Genomic DNA, 18,235 nt, shown 5'->3' on the forward strand with positions numbered 1-18,235 from the left:
ATACTCCAGAGCTGCACTCACTATTCTGCTGGTGCAGTCACTGTGTACATACATTACATTACTGATCCTGAGTTACATCCTGTATTATACTCCAGAGCTGTACTCACTATTCTGCTGGTGCAGTCACTGTGTACATATATTACATTACTGATCCTGAGTTACCTCCTGTATTATACTCCAGAGCTGCACTCACTCTTCTGCTGGTGCAGTCACTGTGTACATACATTACATTACTGATCCTGAGTTACATCCTGTATTATACTCCAGAGCTGCACTCACTATTCTGCTGGTGCAGTCACTGTGTACATACATTACATTACTGATCCTGAGTTACATCCTGTATTATACTCCAGAGCTGCACTCACTATTCTGCTGCTGCAGTCACTGTGTACATACATTACATTATTGATCCTGAGTTACATCCTGTATTATACTCCAGAGCTACACTCACTATTCTGCTGGTGCAGTCACTGTGTACATACATTACATTACTGATCCTGAGTTACATCCTGTATTATACTCCAGAGCTGCACTCACTATTCTGCTGGTGCAGTCACTGTGTACATACATTACATTACTGATCCTGAGTTACATCCTGTATTATACTCCAGAGCTGCACTCACTATTCTGCTGGTGCAGTCACTGTGTACATACATTACATTACTGATCCTGAGTTACATCCTGTATTATACTCCAGAGCTGCACTCACTATTCTGCTGGTGCAGTCACGGTGTACATACATTACATTACTGATCCTGAGTTACCTCCTGTATTATACTCCAGAGCTGCACTCACTATTCTGCTGCTGCAGTCACTGTGTACATACATTACATTATTGATCCTGAGTTACATCCTGTATTATACTCCAGAGCTACACTCACTATTCTGCTGGTGCAGTCACTGTGTACATACATTACATTACTGATCCTGAGTTACATCCTGTATTATACTCCAGAGCTGCACTCACTATTCTGCTGGTGCAGTCACTGTGTACACACATTACATTACTGATCCTGAGTTACATCCTGTATTATACTCCAGAGCTGCACTCACTATTCTGCTGCTGCAGTCACTGTGTACATACATTACATTATTGATCCTGAGTTACATCCTGTATTATACTCCAGAGCTACACTCACTATTCTGCTGGTGCAGTCACTGTGTACATACATTACATTACTGATCCTGAGTTACCTCCTGTATTATACTCCAGAGCTGCACTCACTATTCTGCTGGTGCAGTCACTGTGTACATACATTACATTACTGATCCTGAGTTACATCCTGTAGATCTTTTTATTATAAAAATGAAAAACATAACAATAATAATAACAGAAACATAAGAAAATTAATAACCAGAAAATAAACAATGTAATGAACTGGTCCAGCCGCTCCCTCTCTCCTCACACACATATTATACATATATACACAATAATAACTACCTACACCATGACATCTGGTCCGGTTACCAAACAAATAATAACAATATAATAAACAATAACCGACAAATTATATACAAACTAATATATACATTCTTTTTTTTTTTTTAAATAAAATAAAATAAATACTAACTATACAAATATATACAAGACAAAACAAAACCCCCCACACTCGAGCCCACCAGTCCCTCCCCGGCACTGACCTGAGAGCTGGTCCTGCGCCTCATGCCTCAGTCCATGTCCATAGGCCAGATCAGGCAGTGCCAGTTTTTCACCCAAATAACCAGTGTCCCACAAGATGAACCCACCTCCCCCCTTTTCCCTCCACCCAACCTAACACCTACACCCAAACCCATATATACAATATATACAGAAACAAACAATACAATAACCACAACTGACAAAGCCCAAGTTCGGCACCTGCAGCCCTAAATCACAGTCTACTGATCAATAAAACAAAAATCTATGGTGTCAGCAGCAGCCCACCACCAGGAGAGGAGATGACCAGACTAGGGCACACTAAAAGAAAAGCCCCTCCAGAGGAGAGCGGCCCTCCGTGTACCCAGTCTCTCATACTCCAGAGAACGCACCTTCACCAGGTGACCGAGTATGGTCCTAAACACATCGTCCACTGGGAGGATTTTCCGTTGCGTCGATACTAAGCACCGTGCGTTCCACGTGTGATACCTAACCACTGCGCTAACTAGAAATAAGGTGCAGCGGTCCCGACCACCCAGGTCCCCGAATGCTCCATAGGCCCATTCCGCATAAGAGAGACCGGCCAGCCGGGGCCAGCCAATGGAGGCGCCCACCCTGTTGTACACCTCTGTGTTAAAGGGACAACGAAGCAGGAAGTGGTCCATGCTTTCAAGCATGGTACCACAATGCTCCCGAGGACAGTTCCTGTCCTCAGAGCTCCTACACTTCAGATTGTCCCTCACACACAGTTTCCCATGGAAGCAGCGCCAAGCCAAGTCCCAAACCTTCGAGGGGATCCTGATAGAATTCAAAAGATGCAGACCCACCCCAAGATCCCGACTTGGGCAATCCCTGAGCGCCAGAGGCCTCTGAAAATGGGTCAACAGAACCCTTTTGTCAAGGAGCTTCCTTGGCAGAGTCCTGACCTCCCACATTCCCAGACCCCACCGGCGAATTACCTTCAGAACCACGGTAGCGTAAGCCGGGAGATGTCCATGTGGTGTGCGGAGATCCTTCACTTGTCCTCCTGTCTCCCATTCCTGGAAGAAAGGCTGAAACCATCCCTTACAGGAGAATACCCACGGAGGAGCCCTCTCTTTCCAGAGGTTTGCAATATTGATCTTAATGAAGGTATTCACAAGGAATACCACAGGGTTGACCATACCCAACCCTCCTAGTCTCCTCGTACGGTAAGTAACCTCCCTCTTGACCAGGTTCAGTCTATTCCCCCATAACAGTTGAAAGAACAAACTGTAGACCCGAGTCCAGAGAGGCTCTGGCAAGATGCACACACTGCCCAGATAGATCAGCAAAGGGAGCAGGTAAGTTTTGATCAGGTTTACCCTTTCCCTTAGGGTCAAAGACCAACCCTTCCATTTGGTTCACCTTCTGAGTGGCGATCGCTAGCCTGCTGTCCCAATTTTGTTTGGGGTAATCCCCCTGGCCAAATTCGATGCCAAGAACTTTTGCAGAGACTTTGGGTTCTGGAAGGGTGTCCGGGAGATCAAAACCAGGATCTCCTCCTCCCAGCCAGAGACTCTCACACTTATCCCGGTTGATCTTAGACCCGGATGCCTCCGAGTAGTGATTTACCTCTGACATCAGCCATTCTGCCTCCCCATCAGAGGAAACAAAAACGGTGACGTCATCGGCATACGCCACCACTCTCAGAGTGGCTTCCGGTGCTGCCCGGTCCATCCCGATCCCAGCCAACGGTCCACGCTCCACCCTCCTAAGAAGTGGGTCAATCGCAAACACGTACAGTAGCGGGCTCAAGGGACAACCCTGGCGAACACCACACCCAACCTCAAAAGAGCTGCCAATCCAACCGTTCACAAGCGGGAAACTCTCTGCCCCAGAGTACAAGGTCTTAAGCCAATCAACAAACCCCCCCGGCAGGCCATACCTCAGAAGGACAGACCAGAGGTACTCATGATTAACCCGATCAAACGCTTTTGCCTGGTCCAATGACAGCATGTACCCCTTCCAGTGGCCAGCCCTACCCTGCTCCACCGCCTCTCGGACACAGAGTACAGCACTAATTGTACTGCGGCCCGAAACAGAGCAATGCTGGGCCCCCGAAAGGAGCTGGGGTGCAAATTTCACCAGCCGATTAAACAGCACCTTTGCCAAAACCTTCCTGTCTGCATTGAGAAGCGCTATGGGACGCCAATTCTCAATGCAAGATGGGTCCTTACCCTTTGACAAGATGATCAGGGCAGACCTCCTCATTGACTTTGGCAGAGTGCCCGAGGAAAGACACTCATTGAATACCTCAGTCAAGAGGGGAACCAAGGCGTCCTTAAAGGTCTTATAGAATTCAGATGTTAAGCCATCCGGACCGGGAGATTTCTTCAGGGCAAGCCCTTCAATCGCCAACTTTACTTCCTCTTCCCTGATCATCTCTGTCAAAACGCCAAGAGAGGGGTCTACCCCTGGTTCGGGGACGGCTTCAGCCAGAAAAGCCGACATCTCATCCCAATCCAGATCCCTCTTCCCCAAGAGGTGCGAGTAGAAGGATCTGACGACCTCCAGGATCCCTGATCTGGATCTTTTCAGGGACCCCGCAGTGTCAACCAGTCCTGTAACAACTTTACTATTCACTGACATCTTGCAGTTTCTATAAGGGTCGGGCGAGCGGTACTTCCCGTAATCCCTCTCAAAAACCAAAGATGCGTGTCTATCATACTGACACCTCATTAGCAAAGATTTCACTCTGGAGATCTCCTCGCGGCTACCTCCAGTTGAGACAAGATGCTCGAGTTTCCTCCTCAGGCCCTGATACAGGCGGTACCTGTCCAGGCTCCTGAGGCTCGAGAGCTGGCGGAAGAATCTCGCCACCCTTTTCTTAAACATCTCCCACCACTCTGACTTACTACTACAAAGATCCAGTAAGGGTACCTGGCTCTGAAGAAAATCCTCAAAGGACTGTCTTATCTCCGCTTCTTCCAAGAGAGACGAATTGAGCCTCCAAAAGCCTCTTCCCATCCGGGGGGTCTCTGTAACATTCAGGGAAAACAAAATCAAACAGTGATCGGAGAACTCCACCTCAACAACAGATACTGCTGAAGAGACGGCTTCCTCCTTTAAATAAAACCTGTCTATCCTGGACCTACAGTTACCTCTATGATAGGTGAACCCCTCGTGGCCTGGGGTGTGCCGGATGTGGACATCCACCAGGCGAGCCTCACTAGCTATACTATTAAGGGCGACGCTATCATAAGTCAGCTTGTCTCTGGAACCTCCTCTATCCCGGGGCCTCGTGACAGTGTTGAAGTCCCCTCCAAAGACGACCTGCCGACTCGTAAAAAGGTAGGGCTTGATCCTCATAAAGAGACACTTCCGGTCCCATTTAGATTGGGGACCATAGATGTTAATGAGCCGAAGCTCTTGTCCCTTCATGAGGACATCTAATATCAGGCACCTCCCCATTTCTAACTCAATAACCCGTCGGCATTCTACCGGTGCGGTAAAAAGGACCGCCACTCCGCTATATGCCTCGGCCGCAAGAGACCAATAGGAGGGCCCGAGTCTCCACTCCCTCTTAGCTATAAACACCTCTGCCATATTTGGCAGCCTGGTCTCTTGCAAAAAGAAAATGTCAGCTTCAACCCAGCTGAGAAAATCAAAGGCTGCAAATCTAGCCATGTTTGACTTAATGCTGGCGACATTAATGGACGCCAGGGTCAACGGAGTGGGTACCGCCATCATTGGTGATTGAGTTAGATGGCTTTCTTCTTCCCACTCCCCTTACCCTCTGCCTCAGAGGAGGAATCCTTCCCCCTCTTTAATGACACAGAGGTGTCCATTCCCACATTTTTCCTTCTTTTTTCGTCCTCGTCTCCGGACTCTGGGCCAGTCCCTCCCCCCAAGGACCTTGCATCCCCAGGAGAAGGAGACTTGGCGCCCCCTGTAAACTCCGCTGAAGCCGGAACCTCACCCTCAGCCTCCTCCTCAGAGGAAGATTATTATCAAGGGCTTGGAAACAGTTAGAAAGACCAACTAGAGGGGAGTCGGTTTTACCTTCCTTAGGTACCTTGGTCAGAGCGGGAGAAGATGTTTTATCTCCCTTCTTTTTCTTCTTTTTGGTGCCGAGCTTACGCATGTTCTCTAGCCACCGCTTATTATCCTCATCCATACTTTCATAATGGGAGGATTCTGAAGCAGAGGCAGTTTCCTCCCTGTGGATCCTCCTGACCTCCTCATCCAACTCATCATCCCTCGGGACCTCAGCAGCAAGACTGGCATCCAGGACAGGGGCTGCCCCGGTAGTCTGGGGCTCGCCCCGCTCCCTCTCCTGTCTGCGCTTGTCTAGACGCCTCAGCTGGGCAGGCGTCTTTTTATTGCTTTTCTTCCCTGGCCCCTCAGCTCCCCCACCCCTGCTAGTCCCCTCTCCAGCAGAATCGGCCTCACGGCTTACTCCCACCGGGGTCTCGACTGCATTAGCAAAGGAGCGAGGACAACGGCTGAATGGGTGGCCTAACTCACCACACAGGTGGCACCTAATCTCCACACAAGAGGCGGCAAGATGGCCGACACCCCCACACAACGCACATTTCTGCACGGTGCAGTTTGCACTGAAGTGTGTGGGGTCGCCGCACCTGTGACAGAGCTTCGGTTGCCCCTGGTAGAAGACCAGGATACGATCCCTACCCAGGAAGGCAGACGATGGAATGTGGGCAACCGTACCACCTGAACGCTTAAGTTTTACCATAAACGTCCAGGCCCCTGACCAGATACCAAACTCGTCGCGGTTTTTCTTTGGCATCTCCACCACCTCTCCATACCGACCAAGCCACGTCATGATGTCATAGCAAGAAAGCGACTCGTTACGAGTCATCACGGTCACTTTCTTGATCTGGTTTTGGCGAGACACTGCCTGAACGGCAAAGTCTCGCCAGCCGGGCTCATTTTTTGCCAACTCATAATTCGCCCAGAAGAGCTCAAGCCCCCCGGGCCGAACAAAGCTGACATCAAACTCAGGCGTGGAATAGGGATATATCAAGGCGTAGATGTCAATCGCCTTGAAGCCCATCCTCAGCAGGAGCTCCACAACTTTAGACCTTGGCGGACATGCATCACTGCCCCTCCACCGAAGACGGACCACATTCCTACGCACACTGCCTGGCCCGGCTGTTGGGAGGGACCACACTGTATCTCCCCCTTTTTGCTCTCGGAAGGCCCCGAGGCCATGCCTCTCTATCCAGAAGGATAGATCAACCTCTCGACCCTCTACCATTAGTGATCTCTCCCCCTTCTTTAGAGCCTCCAGAAGGCGCCGTTGCAACATGCCGTCCCCAAAGCCCGGAGACGAGGAGGATGCCCTATTTGCCCCGGAGATGACACTGGCATAACTCTGGACAGGTGTTGCCACCCCCGGGGGGGCAACCGGACCAGTGACCACATCAGCCCCAACAGTATCACCATTACCCACCTCCATCTCACCCTCCACCAAACCAGCAACCACACCACTAGACAATGAATTATCCTCATTCACCTCCACCACCACATTCATTCCTGCTGACCAGTAACAATGGCGGATGACATTTTGACCTCCGCATCAGGCACAAGGGGCTCAGTCACCTCCATAGAACTGGAGGCGACCTCACCCCCGGTCTTATGTGTGCCCTCCACATCATCGGTCGGTAATTTCCGCTGTTTGGCATTTGGTATAATGTGCCGCTGCAGTTAGGCGCCGCTGATCTTTAGCATCAGGATCTTCCGGACCAGCGACGCCAACACAAAATAGCACTTTGGTGGGAGGACCGGAACGCTCAGCCCCAACTGCCCCCTCACACTGCCGCCGCTTCTCAACTAAGTGATCAGCGGCAACAGCATTCAGAGGCGCCGAGGCTACCGGAGCTGCCCCCGACACCGGGCTGCTCCCCCCTCCCACTGAGGAGCGCACCACAGCATCGTGGCCTGATGGAACGCCCGCCGCCGGGCCGCCCTCACTGTCCAGCCTCTCGGCTGATGCACCTCCTGCTGCGTCCCCACTACTACAAGCAGAGACGGAGCTCTGCGCCTCACTACCGCGCTCTGTAATCTCCCCGCGCCTTTGCACCGGATCCACAGCAGAACCCGGGCTGGGCTGGGCAACGGGGCTCATACAGCGAGCTGAGCCTGCCGCCGACTCAGGGGGTACAGGGAGGGGGGCATATACGTATCTTACCGCCTCCTGCAGCTTTGGCTTGGTCTTCTTTGCCTTTTTGTGGCCCCCAGGTGCCTCTTCTGGTAGATCGTCACCAAGATGGAAGTTTTGGAGGCACACTGGGGACTCCAGGAGCTTAATCTCCGCCATTAGCGCCCCTCCCTGGCCGCTGCTGTCACTGTCCTCCCCAGAGCCGGCAGAACTGCGACCGGATGTCACTGTCACCTTTCCTGCAGGGAGCTCGCTGCACGTGGCCTGCGGGTGACTTTGCAGGCTGCCAGGTGGGGCTTGCTGCTGGTCATCATCACTCTCATCATCCACCTGGCTCTCCGGCTGCAGCCCTATCTGCCTTTGCTCTCTGGTATCAGCCATTTCTCTGTAGCGGTCTTCATTTATAAGTTTTTCTTTGAAAGGACCACTCTGCTCTCTGATGGTGGCTTTCCTAAGTTCCAGGTGTTGAATTTCACTGCTCAGTCGCTTTACCTCGGCCTGGAGTTTAGCCTTGCTCTGTTTGGAGGCCCCTGCAGCTTTGGCGCTTGTGCAGCGCAGCTCCTCCCGGAGCCTCCTGATGAGCTTGCTGGCATCTTCATACTCACGGAGGCGGATCATGACCCGGGAGGCATAGGTGGACACAGACTCCCGGGGTCCCTGCAGCGCCCATTCCCCCTCAGGGAGGTCGGCCTCACCTCCGTGAGCACTCAGCTTTCCTCCGGAAGGAGCGCCATCTTGCACGCCGCTGTCAGGCTTTTCCTCCATGCTGGAAGCCTTGCGGCTTCTGGGGGTCTCCACAATCCCGGGGGGAATAGGAGCCACATTGCTGCGACTCCTGGTGCAGCGTCTCACCCCCGAGTCCTCTGATGTGCAGGCCGGTTGCTGGTTTCTTCTGCCCCCCGCCGGCCTGGTTCGGGAAGCAGAAGCCTGGGACTTGGCTCCATCACTCATCCCAGAAACCCGCTCCCTCCCTGGGAAAGAGAGAAAGCAGGTCCCCAGGTGGAGAGGTGTTGGTTTCTCAGAGATCAGGAGCTCACAGCAGGATCTGCAGCCACCACACCCGTAATCACCACACTGACTAGCAGCTGATCAGAGCTGCACCCAGTATGCTGCTGGTGGAGTCACTGTGTACAGACATTACTGATCCTGAGTTACATCCTGTATTATACTCCAGAGCTGCACTCACTATTCTGCTGGTGCAGTCACTGTGTACATACATTACATTACTGATCCTGAGTTACCTCCTGTATTATACTCCAGAGCTGCACTCACTATTCTGCTGGTGCAGTCACTGTATACATACATTACATTACTGATCCTGAGTTACATCGTGTATTATACTCCAGAGCTGCACTCACTATTCTGCTGGTGGAGTCACTGTGTACATACATTACATTACTGATCCTGAGTTACATCCTGTGTTATACTCCAGAGCTGCACTCACTATTCTGCTGGTTCAGTCACTGTGTACATACATTACATTACTGATCCTGAGTTACCTCCTGTATTATACCCCAGAGCTGCACTCACTATTCTGCTGGTGGAGTTACTGTGTACATACATTACATTACTGATCCTGAGTTACCTCCTGTATTATACTCCAGAGCTGCACTCACTATTCTGCTGGTGCAGTCACTGTGTACATACATTACATTACTGATCCTGAGTTACATCCTGTATTATACTCCAGAGCTGCACTCACTATTCTGCTGGTTCAGTCACTGTGTACATACATTACATTACTGATCCTGAGTTACATCCTGTAATATACTCCAGAGCTGCACTCACTATTCTGCTGGTGCAGTCACTGTGTACATACATTACATTACTGATCCTGAGTTACATCCTGTATTATACTCCAGAGCTGCACTCACTATTCTGCTGGTTCAGTCACTGTGTACATACATTACATTACTGATCCTGAGTTACCTCCTGTATTATACCCCAGAGCTGCACTCACTATTCTGCTGGTGGAGTCACTGTGTACATACATTACATTACTGATCCTGAGTTTCATCCTGTATTATACTCCAAGCTGCACTCACTATTCTGCTGCTGCAGTCACTGTGTACATACATTACATTACTGATCCTGAGTTACATCCTGTATTATACTCCAGAGCTGCACTCACTATTCTGCTGGTGGAGTCACTGTGTACATACATTACATTACTGATCCTGAGTTACCTCCTGTATTATACTCCAGAGCTGCACTCACTATTCTGCTGGTGCAGTCACTGTGTACATACATTACATTACTGATCCTGAGTTACCTCCTGTATTATACTCCAGAGCTGCACTCACACTTCTGCTGGTGCAGTCACTGTGTACATACATTACATTACTGATCCTGAGTTACATCCTGTATTATACTCCAGAGCTGTACTCACTATTCTACTGGTGCAGTCACTGTGTACATACATTACATTACTGATCCTGAGTTACATCCTGTATTATACTCCAGAGCTGCACTCACTATTCTGCTGGTGCAGTCACTGTGTACATACATTACATTACTGATCCTGAGTTACATCCTGTATTATACCCCAGAGCTGCACTCACTATTCTGCTGGTGCAGTCACTGTGTACATACATTACATTACTGATTCTGAGTTACCTCCTGTATTATACTCCAGAGCTGCACTCACTATTCTGCTGGTGCAGTCACTGAGTAAATACATTACATTACTGATCCTGAGTTACATCCTGTATTATACTCCAGAGCTGCACTCACTATTCTGCTGGTGCAGTCACTGTGTACATACATTACATTACTGATCCTGAGTTACATCCTGTATTATACTCCAGAGCTGCACTCACTATTCTGCTGGTGCAGTCACTGAGTACATACATTACATTACTGATCCTGAGTTATATCCTGTATTATACTCCAGAGCTGCACTCACTATTCTGCTGGTGCAGTCACTGTGTACATACATTACATTACTGATCCTGAGTTACATCCTGTATTATACTCCAGAGCTGCACTCACTATTCTGCTGGTGCAGTCACTGTGTACATACATTACACTACTGATCCTGAGTTACATCCTGTATTATACCCCAGAGCTGCACTCACTATTCTGCTGGTTCAGTCACTGTGTACATACATTACATTACTGATCCCGAGTTACACCCTGTATTATACTCCAGAGCTGCATTCACTGTTCTGCTGGTGCAGTCACTGTGTACATACATTACATTACTGATCCTGTATTATCCTCCAGAGCTGCACTCACTATTCTGCTGGTGCAGTCACTGTGTACATACATTACATTACTGATCCTGAGTTACCTCCTGTATTATACTCCAGAGCTGCACTCACTATTCTGCTGGTGCAGTCACTGTATACATACATTACATTACTGATCCTGAGTTACATCCTGTATTATACTCCAGAGCTGCACTCACTATTCTGCTGGTGTAGTCACTGTGTACATACATTACATTACTGATCCTGAGTTACATCCTGTGTTATACTCCAGAGCTGCACTCACTATTCTGTTGGTTCAGTCACTGTGTACATACATTACATTACTGATCCTGAGTTACCTCCTGTATTATACCCCAGAGCTGCACTCACTATTCTGCTGGTGGAGTTACTGTGTACATACATTACATTACTGATCCTGAGTTACATCCTGTATTATACTCCAGAGCTGCACTCACTATTCTGCTGGTTCAGTCACTGTGTACATACATTACATTACTGATCCTGAGTTACCTCCTGTATTATACCCCAGAGCTGCACTCACTATTCTGCTGGTGGAGTCACTGTGTACATACATTACATTACTGATCCTGAGTTACATCCTGTATTATACTCCAAGCTGCACTCACTATTCTGCTGCTGCAGTCACTGTGTACATACATTACATTACTGATCCTGAGTTACATCCTGTATTATACTCCAGAGCTGCACTCACTATTCTGCTGGTGGAGTCACTGTGTACATACATTACATTACTGATCCTGAGTTACCTCCTGTATTATACTCCAGAGCTGCACTCACTATTCTGCTGGTGCAGTCACTGTGTACATACATTACATTACTGATCCTGAGTTACCTCCTGTATTATACTCCAGAGCTGCACTCACACTTCTGCTGGTGCAGTCACTGTGTACATACATTACATTACTGATCCTGAGTTACATCCTGTATTATACTCCAGAGCTGTACTCACTATTCTGCTGGTGCAGTCACTGTGTACATACATTACATTACTGATCCTGAGTTACATCCTGTATTATACTCCAGAGCTGCACTCACTATTCTGCTGGTGCAGTCACTGTGTACATACATTACATTACTGATCCTGAGTTACATCCTGTATTATACCCCAGAGCTGCACTCACTATTCTGCTGGTGCAGTCACTGTGTACATACATTACATTACTGATTCTGAGTTACCTCCTGTATTATACTCCAGAGCTGCACTCACTATTCTGCTGGTGCAGTCACTGAGTAAACACATTACATTACTGATCCTGAGTTACATCCTGTATTATACTCCAGAGCTGCACTCACTATTCTGCTGGTGCAGTCACTGTGTACATACATTACATTACTGATCCTGAGTTACATCCTGTATTATACTCCAGAGCTGCACTCACTATTCTGCTGGTGCAGTCACTGTGTACATACATTACATAACTGATCCTGAGTTATATCCTGTATGATACTCCAGAGCTGCACTCACTATTCTGCTGGTGCAGTCACTGTGTACATACATTACATTACTGATCCTGAGTTACCTCCTGTATTATACTCCAGAGCTGCACTCACTATTCTGCTGGTGCAGTCACTGTGTACATACATTACACTACTGATCCTGAGTTACATCCTGTATTATACCCCAGAGCTGCACTCACTATTCTGCTGGTTCAGTCACTGTGTACATACATTACATTACTGATCCTGAATTACATCCTGTATTATCCTCCAGAGCAGCACTCACTATTCTGCTGGTTCAGTCACTGTGTACATACATTACATTACTGATCCCGAGTTACACCCTGTATTATACTCCAGAGCTGCATTCACTGTTCTGCTGGTGCAGTCACTGTGTACATACATTACATTACTGATCCTGTATTATCCTCCACAGCTGCACTCACTATTCTGCTGGTGCAGTCACTGTGTACATACATTACATTACTGATCCTGAGTTACAGCCTGTATTATACCCCAGAGCTGCACTCACCATTCTGCTGGTGCAGTCACTGTGTACATACATTACATTACTGATCCTGAGTTATATCCAGTGTTATACTCCAGAGCTGCACTCACTATTCTGCTGGTGCAGTCACTGTGTACATACATTACATTACTGATCCTGAGTTATATCCAGTGTTATACTCCAGAGCTGCACTCACTATTCTGCTGGTGCAGTCACTGTGTACATACATTACATTACTGATCCTGAGTTACCTCCTGTATTATACCCCAGAGCTGCACTCACTATTCTGCTGGTGGAGTTACTGTGTACATACATTACATTACTGATCCTGAGTTACATCCTGTATTATACTCCAGAGCTGCACTCACTATTCTGCTGGTTCAGTCACTGTGTACATACATTACATTACTGATCCTGAGTTACCTCCTGTATTATACCCCAGAGCTGCACTCACTATTCTGCTGGTGGAGTCACTGTGTACATACATTACATTACTGATCCTGAGTTACATCCTGTATTATACTCCAAGCTGCACTCACTATTCTGCTGCTGCAGTCACTGTGTACATACATTACATTACTGATCCTGAGTTACATCCTGTATTATACTCCAGAGCTGCACTCACTATTCTGCTGGTGGAGTCACTGTGTACATACATTACATTACTGATCCTGAGTTACCTCCTGTATTATACTCCAGAGCTGCACTCACTATTCTGCTGGTGCAGTCACTGTGTACATACATTACATTACTGATCCTGAGTTACCTCCTGTATTATACTCCAGAGCTGCACTCACACTTCTGCTGGTGCAGTCACTGTGTACATACATTACATTACTGATCCTGAGTTACATCCTGTATTATACTCCAGAGCTGTACTCACTATTCTGCTGGTGCAGTCACTGTGTACATACATTACATTACTGATCCTGAGTTACATCCTGTATTATACTCCAGAGCTGCACTCACTATTCTGCTGGTGCAGTCACTGTGTACATACATTACATTACTGATCCTGAGTTACATCCTGTATTATACCCCAGAGCTGCACTCACTATTCTGCTGGTGCAGTCACTGTGTACATACATTACATTACTGATTCTGAGTTACCTCCTGTATTATACTCCAGAGCTGCACTCACTATTCTGCTGGTGCAGTCACTGAGTAAACACATTACATTACTGATCCTGAGTTACATCCTGTATTATACTCCAGAGCTGCACTCACTATTCTGCTGGTGCAGTCACTGTGTACATACATTACATTACTGATCCTGAGTTACATCCTGTATTATACTCCAGAGCTGCACTCACTATTCTGCTGGTGCAGTCACTGTGTACATACATTACATAACTGATCCTGAGTTATATCCTGTATTATACTCCAGAGCTGCACTCACTATTCTGCTGGTGCAGTCACTGTGTACATACATTACATTACTGATCCTGAGTTACCTCCTGTATTATACTCCAGAGCTGCACTCACTATTCTGCTGGTGCAGTCACTGTGTACATACATTACACTACTGATCCTGAGTTACATCCTGTATTATACCCCAGAGCTGCACTCACTATTCTGCTGGTTCAGTCACTGTGTACATACATTACATTACTGATCCTGAGTTACATCCTGTATTATACTCCAGAGCTGCATTCACTGTTCTGCTGGTGCAGTCACTGTGTACATACATTACATTACTGATCCTGTATTATCCTCCAGAGCTGCACTCACTATTCTGCTGGTGCAGTCACTGTGTACATACATTACATTACTGATCCTGAGTTACAGCCTGTATTATACCCCAGAGCTGCACTCACCATTCTGCTGGTGCAGTCACTGTGTATATACATTACATTACTGATCCTGAGTTATATCCAGTGTTATACTCCAGAGCTGCACTCACTATTCTGCTGGTGCAGTCACTGTGTACATACATTACATTACTGATCCTGAGTTATATCCAGTGTTATACTCCAGAGCTGCACTCACTATTCTGCTGGTGCAGTCACTGTGTACATACATTACATTACTGATCCTGAGTTACATCCTGTATTATACTCCAGAGCTGCTCTCACTATTCTGCTGGTGCAGTCACTGTCTACATACATTACATTACTGATCCTGTACTGATCCTGAGTTACCTCCTGTATTATACTCCAGAGCTGCACTCACTATTCTGCTGGTGCAGTCACTGTGTACATACATTACATTACTGATCCTGAGTTACATCCTGTATTATACTCCAGAGCTGCACTCACTATTCTGCTGGTGCAGTCACTGTGTACATACATTACATTACTGATCCTGAGTTACATCCTGTATTATCCTCCAGAGCTGCACTCACTATTCTGCTGGTGCAGTCACTGTGTACATACATTACATTACTGATCCTGAGTTATATCCTGTATTATACTCCAGAGCTGCACTCACTATTCTGCTGGTGGAGTCACTGTGTACATACATTACATTACTGATCCTGAGTTATATCCTGTATTATACTCCAGAGCTGCACTCACTATTCTGCTGGTGCAGTCACTGTGTACATACATTACATTACTGATCCTGAGTTACATCCTGTATTATACTCCAGAGCTGCACTCACTATTCTGCTGGTGCAGTCACTGTGTACATACATTACATTACTGATCCTGAGTTACATCCTGTATTATCCTCCAGAGCTGCACTCACTATTCTGCTGGTGCAGTCACTGTGTACATACATTACATTACTGATCCTGAGTTATATCCAGTGTTATACTCCAGAGCTGCACTCACTATTCTGCTGGTGCAGTCACTGTGTACATACATTACATTACTGATCCTGAGTTATATCCAGTGTTATACTCCAGAGCTGCACTCACTATTCTGCTGGTGCAGTCACTGTGTACATACATTACATTACTGATCCTGTACTGATCCTGAGTTACCTCCTGTATTATACTTCAGAGCTGCACTCACTATTCTGCTGGTGCAGTCACTGTGTACATACATTACATTACTGATCCTGTACTGATCCTGAGTTACCTCCTGTATTATACTCCAGAGCTGCACTCACTATTCTGCTGGTGCAGTCACTGTGTACATACATTACATTACTGATCCTGAGTTATATCCTGTATTATACTCCAGAGCTGCACTCACTATTCTGCTGGTGCAGTCACTGTGTACATAAATTACATTACTGATCCTGAGTTACATCCTGTATTATACTCCAGAGCTGCACTCACTATTCTGCTGGTGCAGTCACTGTGTACATACATTACATTACTGATCCTGAGTTACATCCTGTATTATACCCCAGAGCTGCACTCACTATTCTGCTGGTCCAGTCACTGTGTACATACATTACATTACTGATCCTGAGTTACATCCTGTATTATCCTCCAGAGCTGCACTCACTATTCTGCTGGTGCAGTCGCTGTGTACATACATTACATTACTGATCCTGAGTTACCTCCTGTATTATCCTCCAGAGCTGCACTCACTATTCTGCTGGTGCAGTCACTGTGTACATACATTACATTACTGATCCTGAGTTACATCCTGTATTATACTCCAGAGCTGCACTCACACTCTACAACACCTGGTTACTCTGCACAGCGTCCCCTGGTGGTTTGGGGGTCATTTGATGGTGGTGGTCTCCAGCACTCACCTAGCTTCACCTGCAGCGGGGAGGGCTTGTAGTTCATGGACACGCTCTCTCCCTCTTGGATATCACAGTCTCCGTCAGATATGGCGGCTGCGGCGGGGTCCTGGGAGATTAGAGAGAGAACGATCAGTGCAGGTCACACAACAGTCAGGTGAGAGGACAGTGTGAGGGTCGGGACGCGGTATGTATATGGCTATGCCTCTATGCCTTCAATGCCTGACAGCTGCCCCCTCGGGTCCCGCTATGGAGCTCCTGTGACCCCGTATCCAGGTCAGCTATTCCCCCTAGGGATATGAATGGAGGGGTAGCACAAGGCCGTCTCCATTCACACCTATAGGACTTCTGAAAAGAACAGAGCAGCCTCTCCCTTGTATTATGTGGCAGCCCTACAAATCCTAGGGTCCTGAATACCCCCATAGCCGCCCCCTGCAGATGTGCTGGCCACTATATGATCATTGTGACTGCACCGCAGGGAGGGGAATGGATCCAGGCCAGAGAGACAGGGAGGAATTACTATCTGTGTCTACATTATTTACAGAGAGACTAGGAGGCAGTACTATCTGTACTTACAATATTTACAGAGAGAGACAGGGAGGAAGTACTATCTGTGTCTACATTATTTACAGAGAGACTAGGAGGCAGTACTATCTGTACTTACAATATTTACAGAGAGAGACAAGGAGGCAGAACTATCTGTGACTACATTATTTACAGGGAGGGCAAGGAGACACTACTATCTGTACTTACATTATTTACATAAAGACAGGGAGGCAGTACTATCTGTCCCTATATTATTTACAAGGAGAGACGGGGAGGCAGTACTATCAGTAACTACATTATTTACAGGGAGAGAAAAGGAAACAGTACTATCTGTACCTACATTATTTACAGAAAGACACAGGGAGGCAGTACTATCTGTACTTATGGTAAACTACAAGCAGAGACAAGGAGTGAGTACTAGCTTTGTCTAAATAATTTACAGAAAGAGACTAGGAGGCTGTACTAGCTTTGCCTATATAATTTACAGAGAAAAATAGGAAAACAACATTACCTGTGTCAAAATTGACCTTCATCATTTACAGAAATAGAGAGGTAGTAATGTTTCTCAATGGAAATGATTTAGGGAAGGTGGCGCTGCCTTCTATCTCTCCTGTAAATGATATAGGGAAATGTAAAAACAGAGGGGCAGATCTACTTGTAGTATTATCATTCACAGGATGAGACACGGAGGCAGTACTAGCTGTGCCTCCGTCATTATACAATAAAAGGGCGGCAGTACTAGCTGTGCCTCCGTCATTATACAATAAAAGGGCGGCAGTACTAGCTGTGCCTCCGTCATTATACAATAAAAGGGCGGCAGTACTAGCTGTGCCTACGTCATTTATAATGAGAGACAGGGCAGTAGTACTAGCTGTGCCTACGTCATTTACAATAAAAGACAGGGCAGCAGTTTTAGCTGTGCCTCCGTCATTAACAATAAAAGGGGGGCAGTACTAGCTTTGTCTACATCATTTATCATGAGACAGGGCAGCAGTACTAGCTGTGCCTACGTCATTTATAATGAGAGACAGGGCAGTAGTACTAGCTGTGCCTACGTCATTTACAATAATAGACAGGGCAGCAGTACTAGC

At 47.3% G+C, this 18,235-nt stretch overlaps 1 protein-coding gene across 3 annotated transcripts in view; it reads right to left on the reverse strand.

The window, feature by feature from the left end:
* The window catches only part of FAM219A (family with sequence similarity 219 member A), a 191,622-nt gene that overhangs the window by 90,279 nt on the left and 83,108 nt on the right, over positions 1-18,235 (reverse strand). For all 3 annotated transcript variants that reach the window (XM_073682657.1, XM_073682646.1, XM_073682637.1), the window contains exon 2: positions 16,608-16,707. In XM_073682657.1, the coding sequence (XP_073538758.1) occupies positions 16,608-16,707 (100 nt within the window). The remainder of the gene's footprint in view (positions 1-16,607; positions 16,708-18,235) is intronic.

Source organism: Phyllobates terribilis, unplaced genomic scaffold (assembly GCF_046119375.1).
Source record: "Phyllobates terribilis strain yellow unplaced genomic scaffold, ASM4611937v1 Scaffold_1__5_contigs__length_1240528914, whole genome shotgun sequence".
Lineage (NCBI taxonomy): Eukaryota > Metazoa > Chordata > Amphibia > Anura > Dendrobatidae > Phyllobates > Phyllobates terribilis.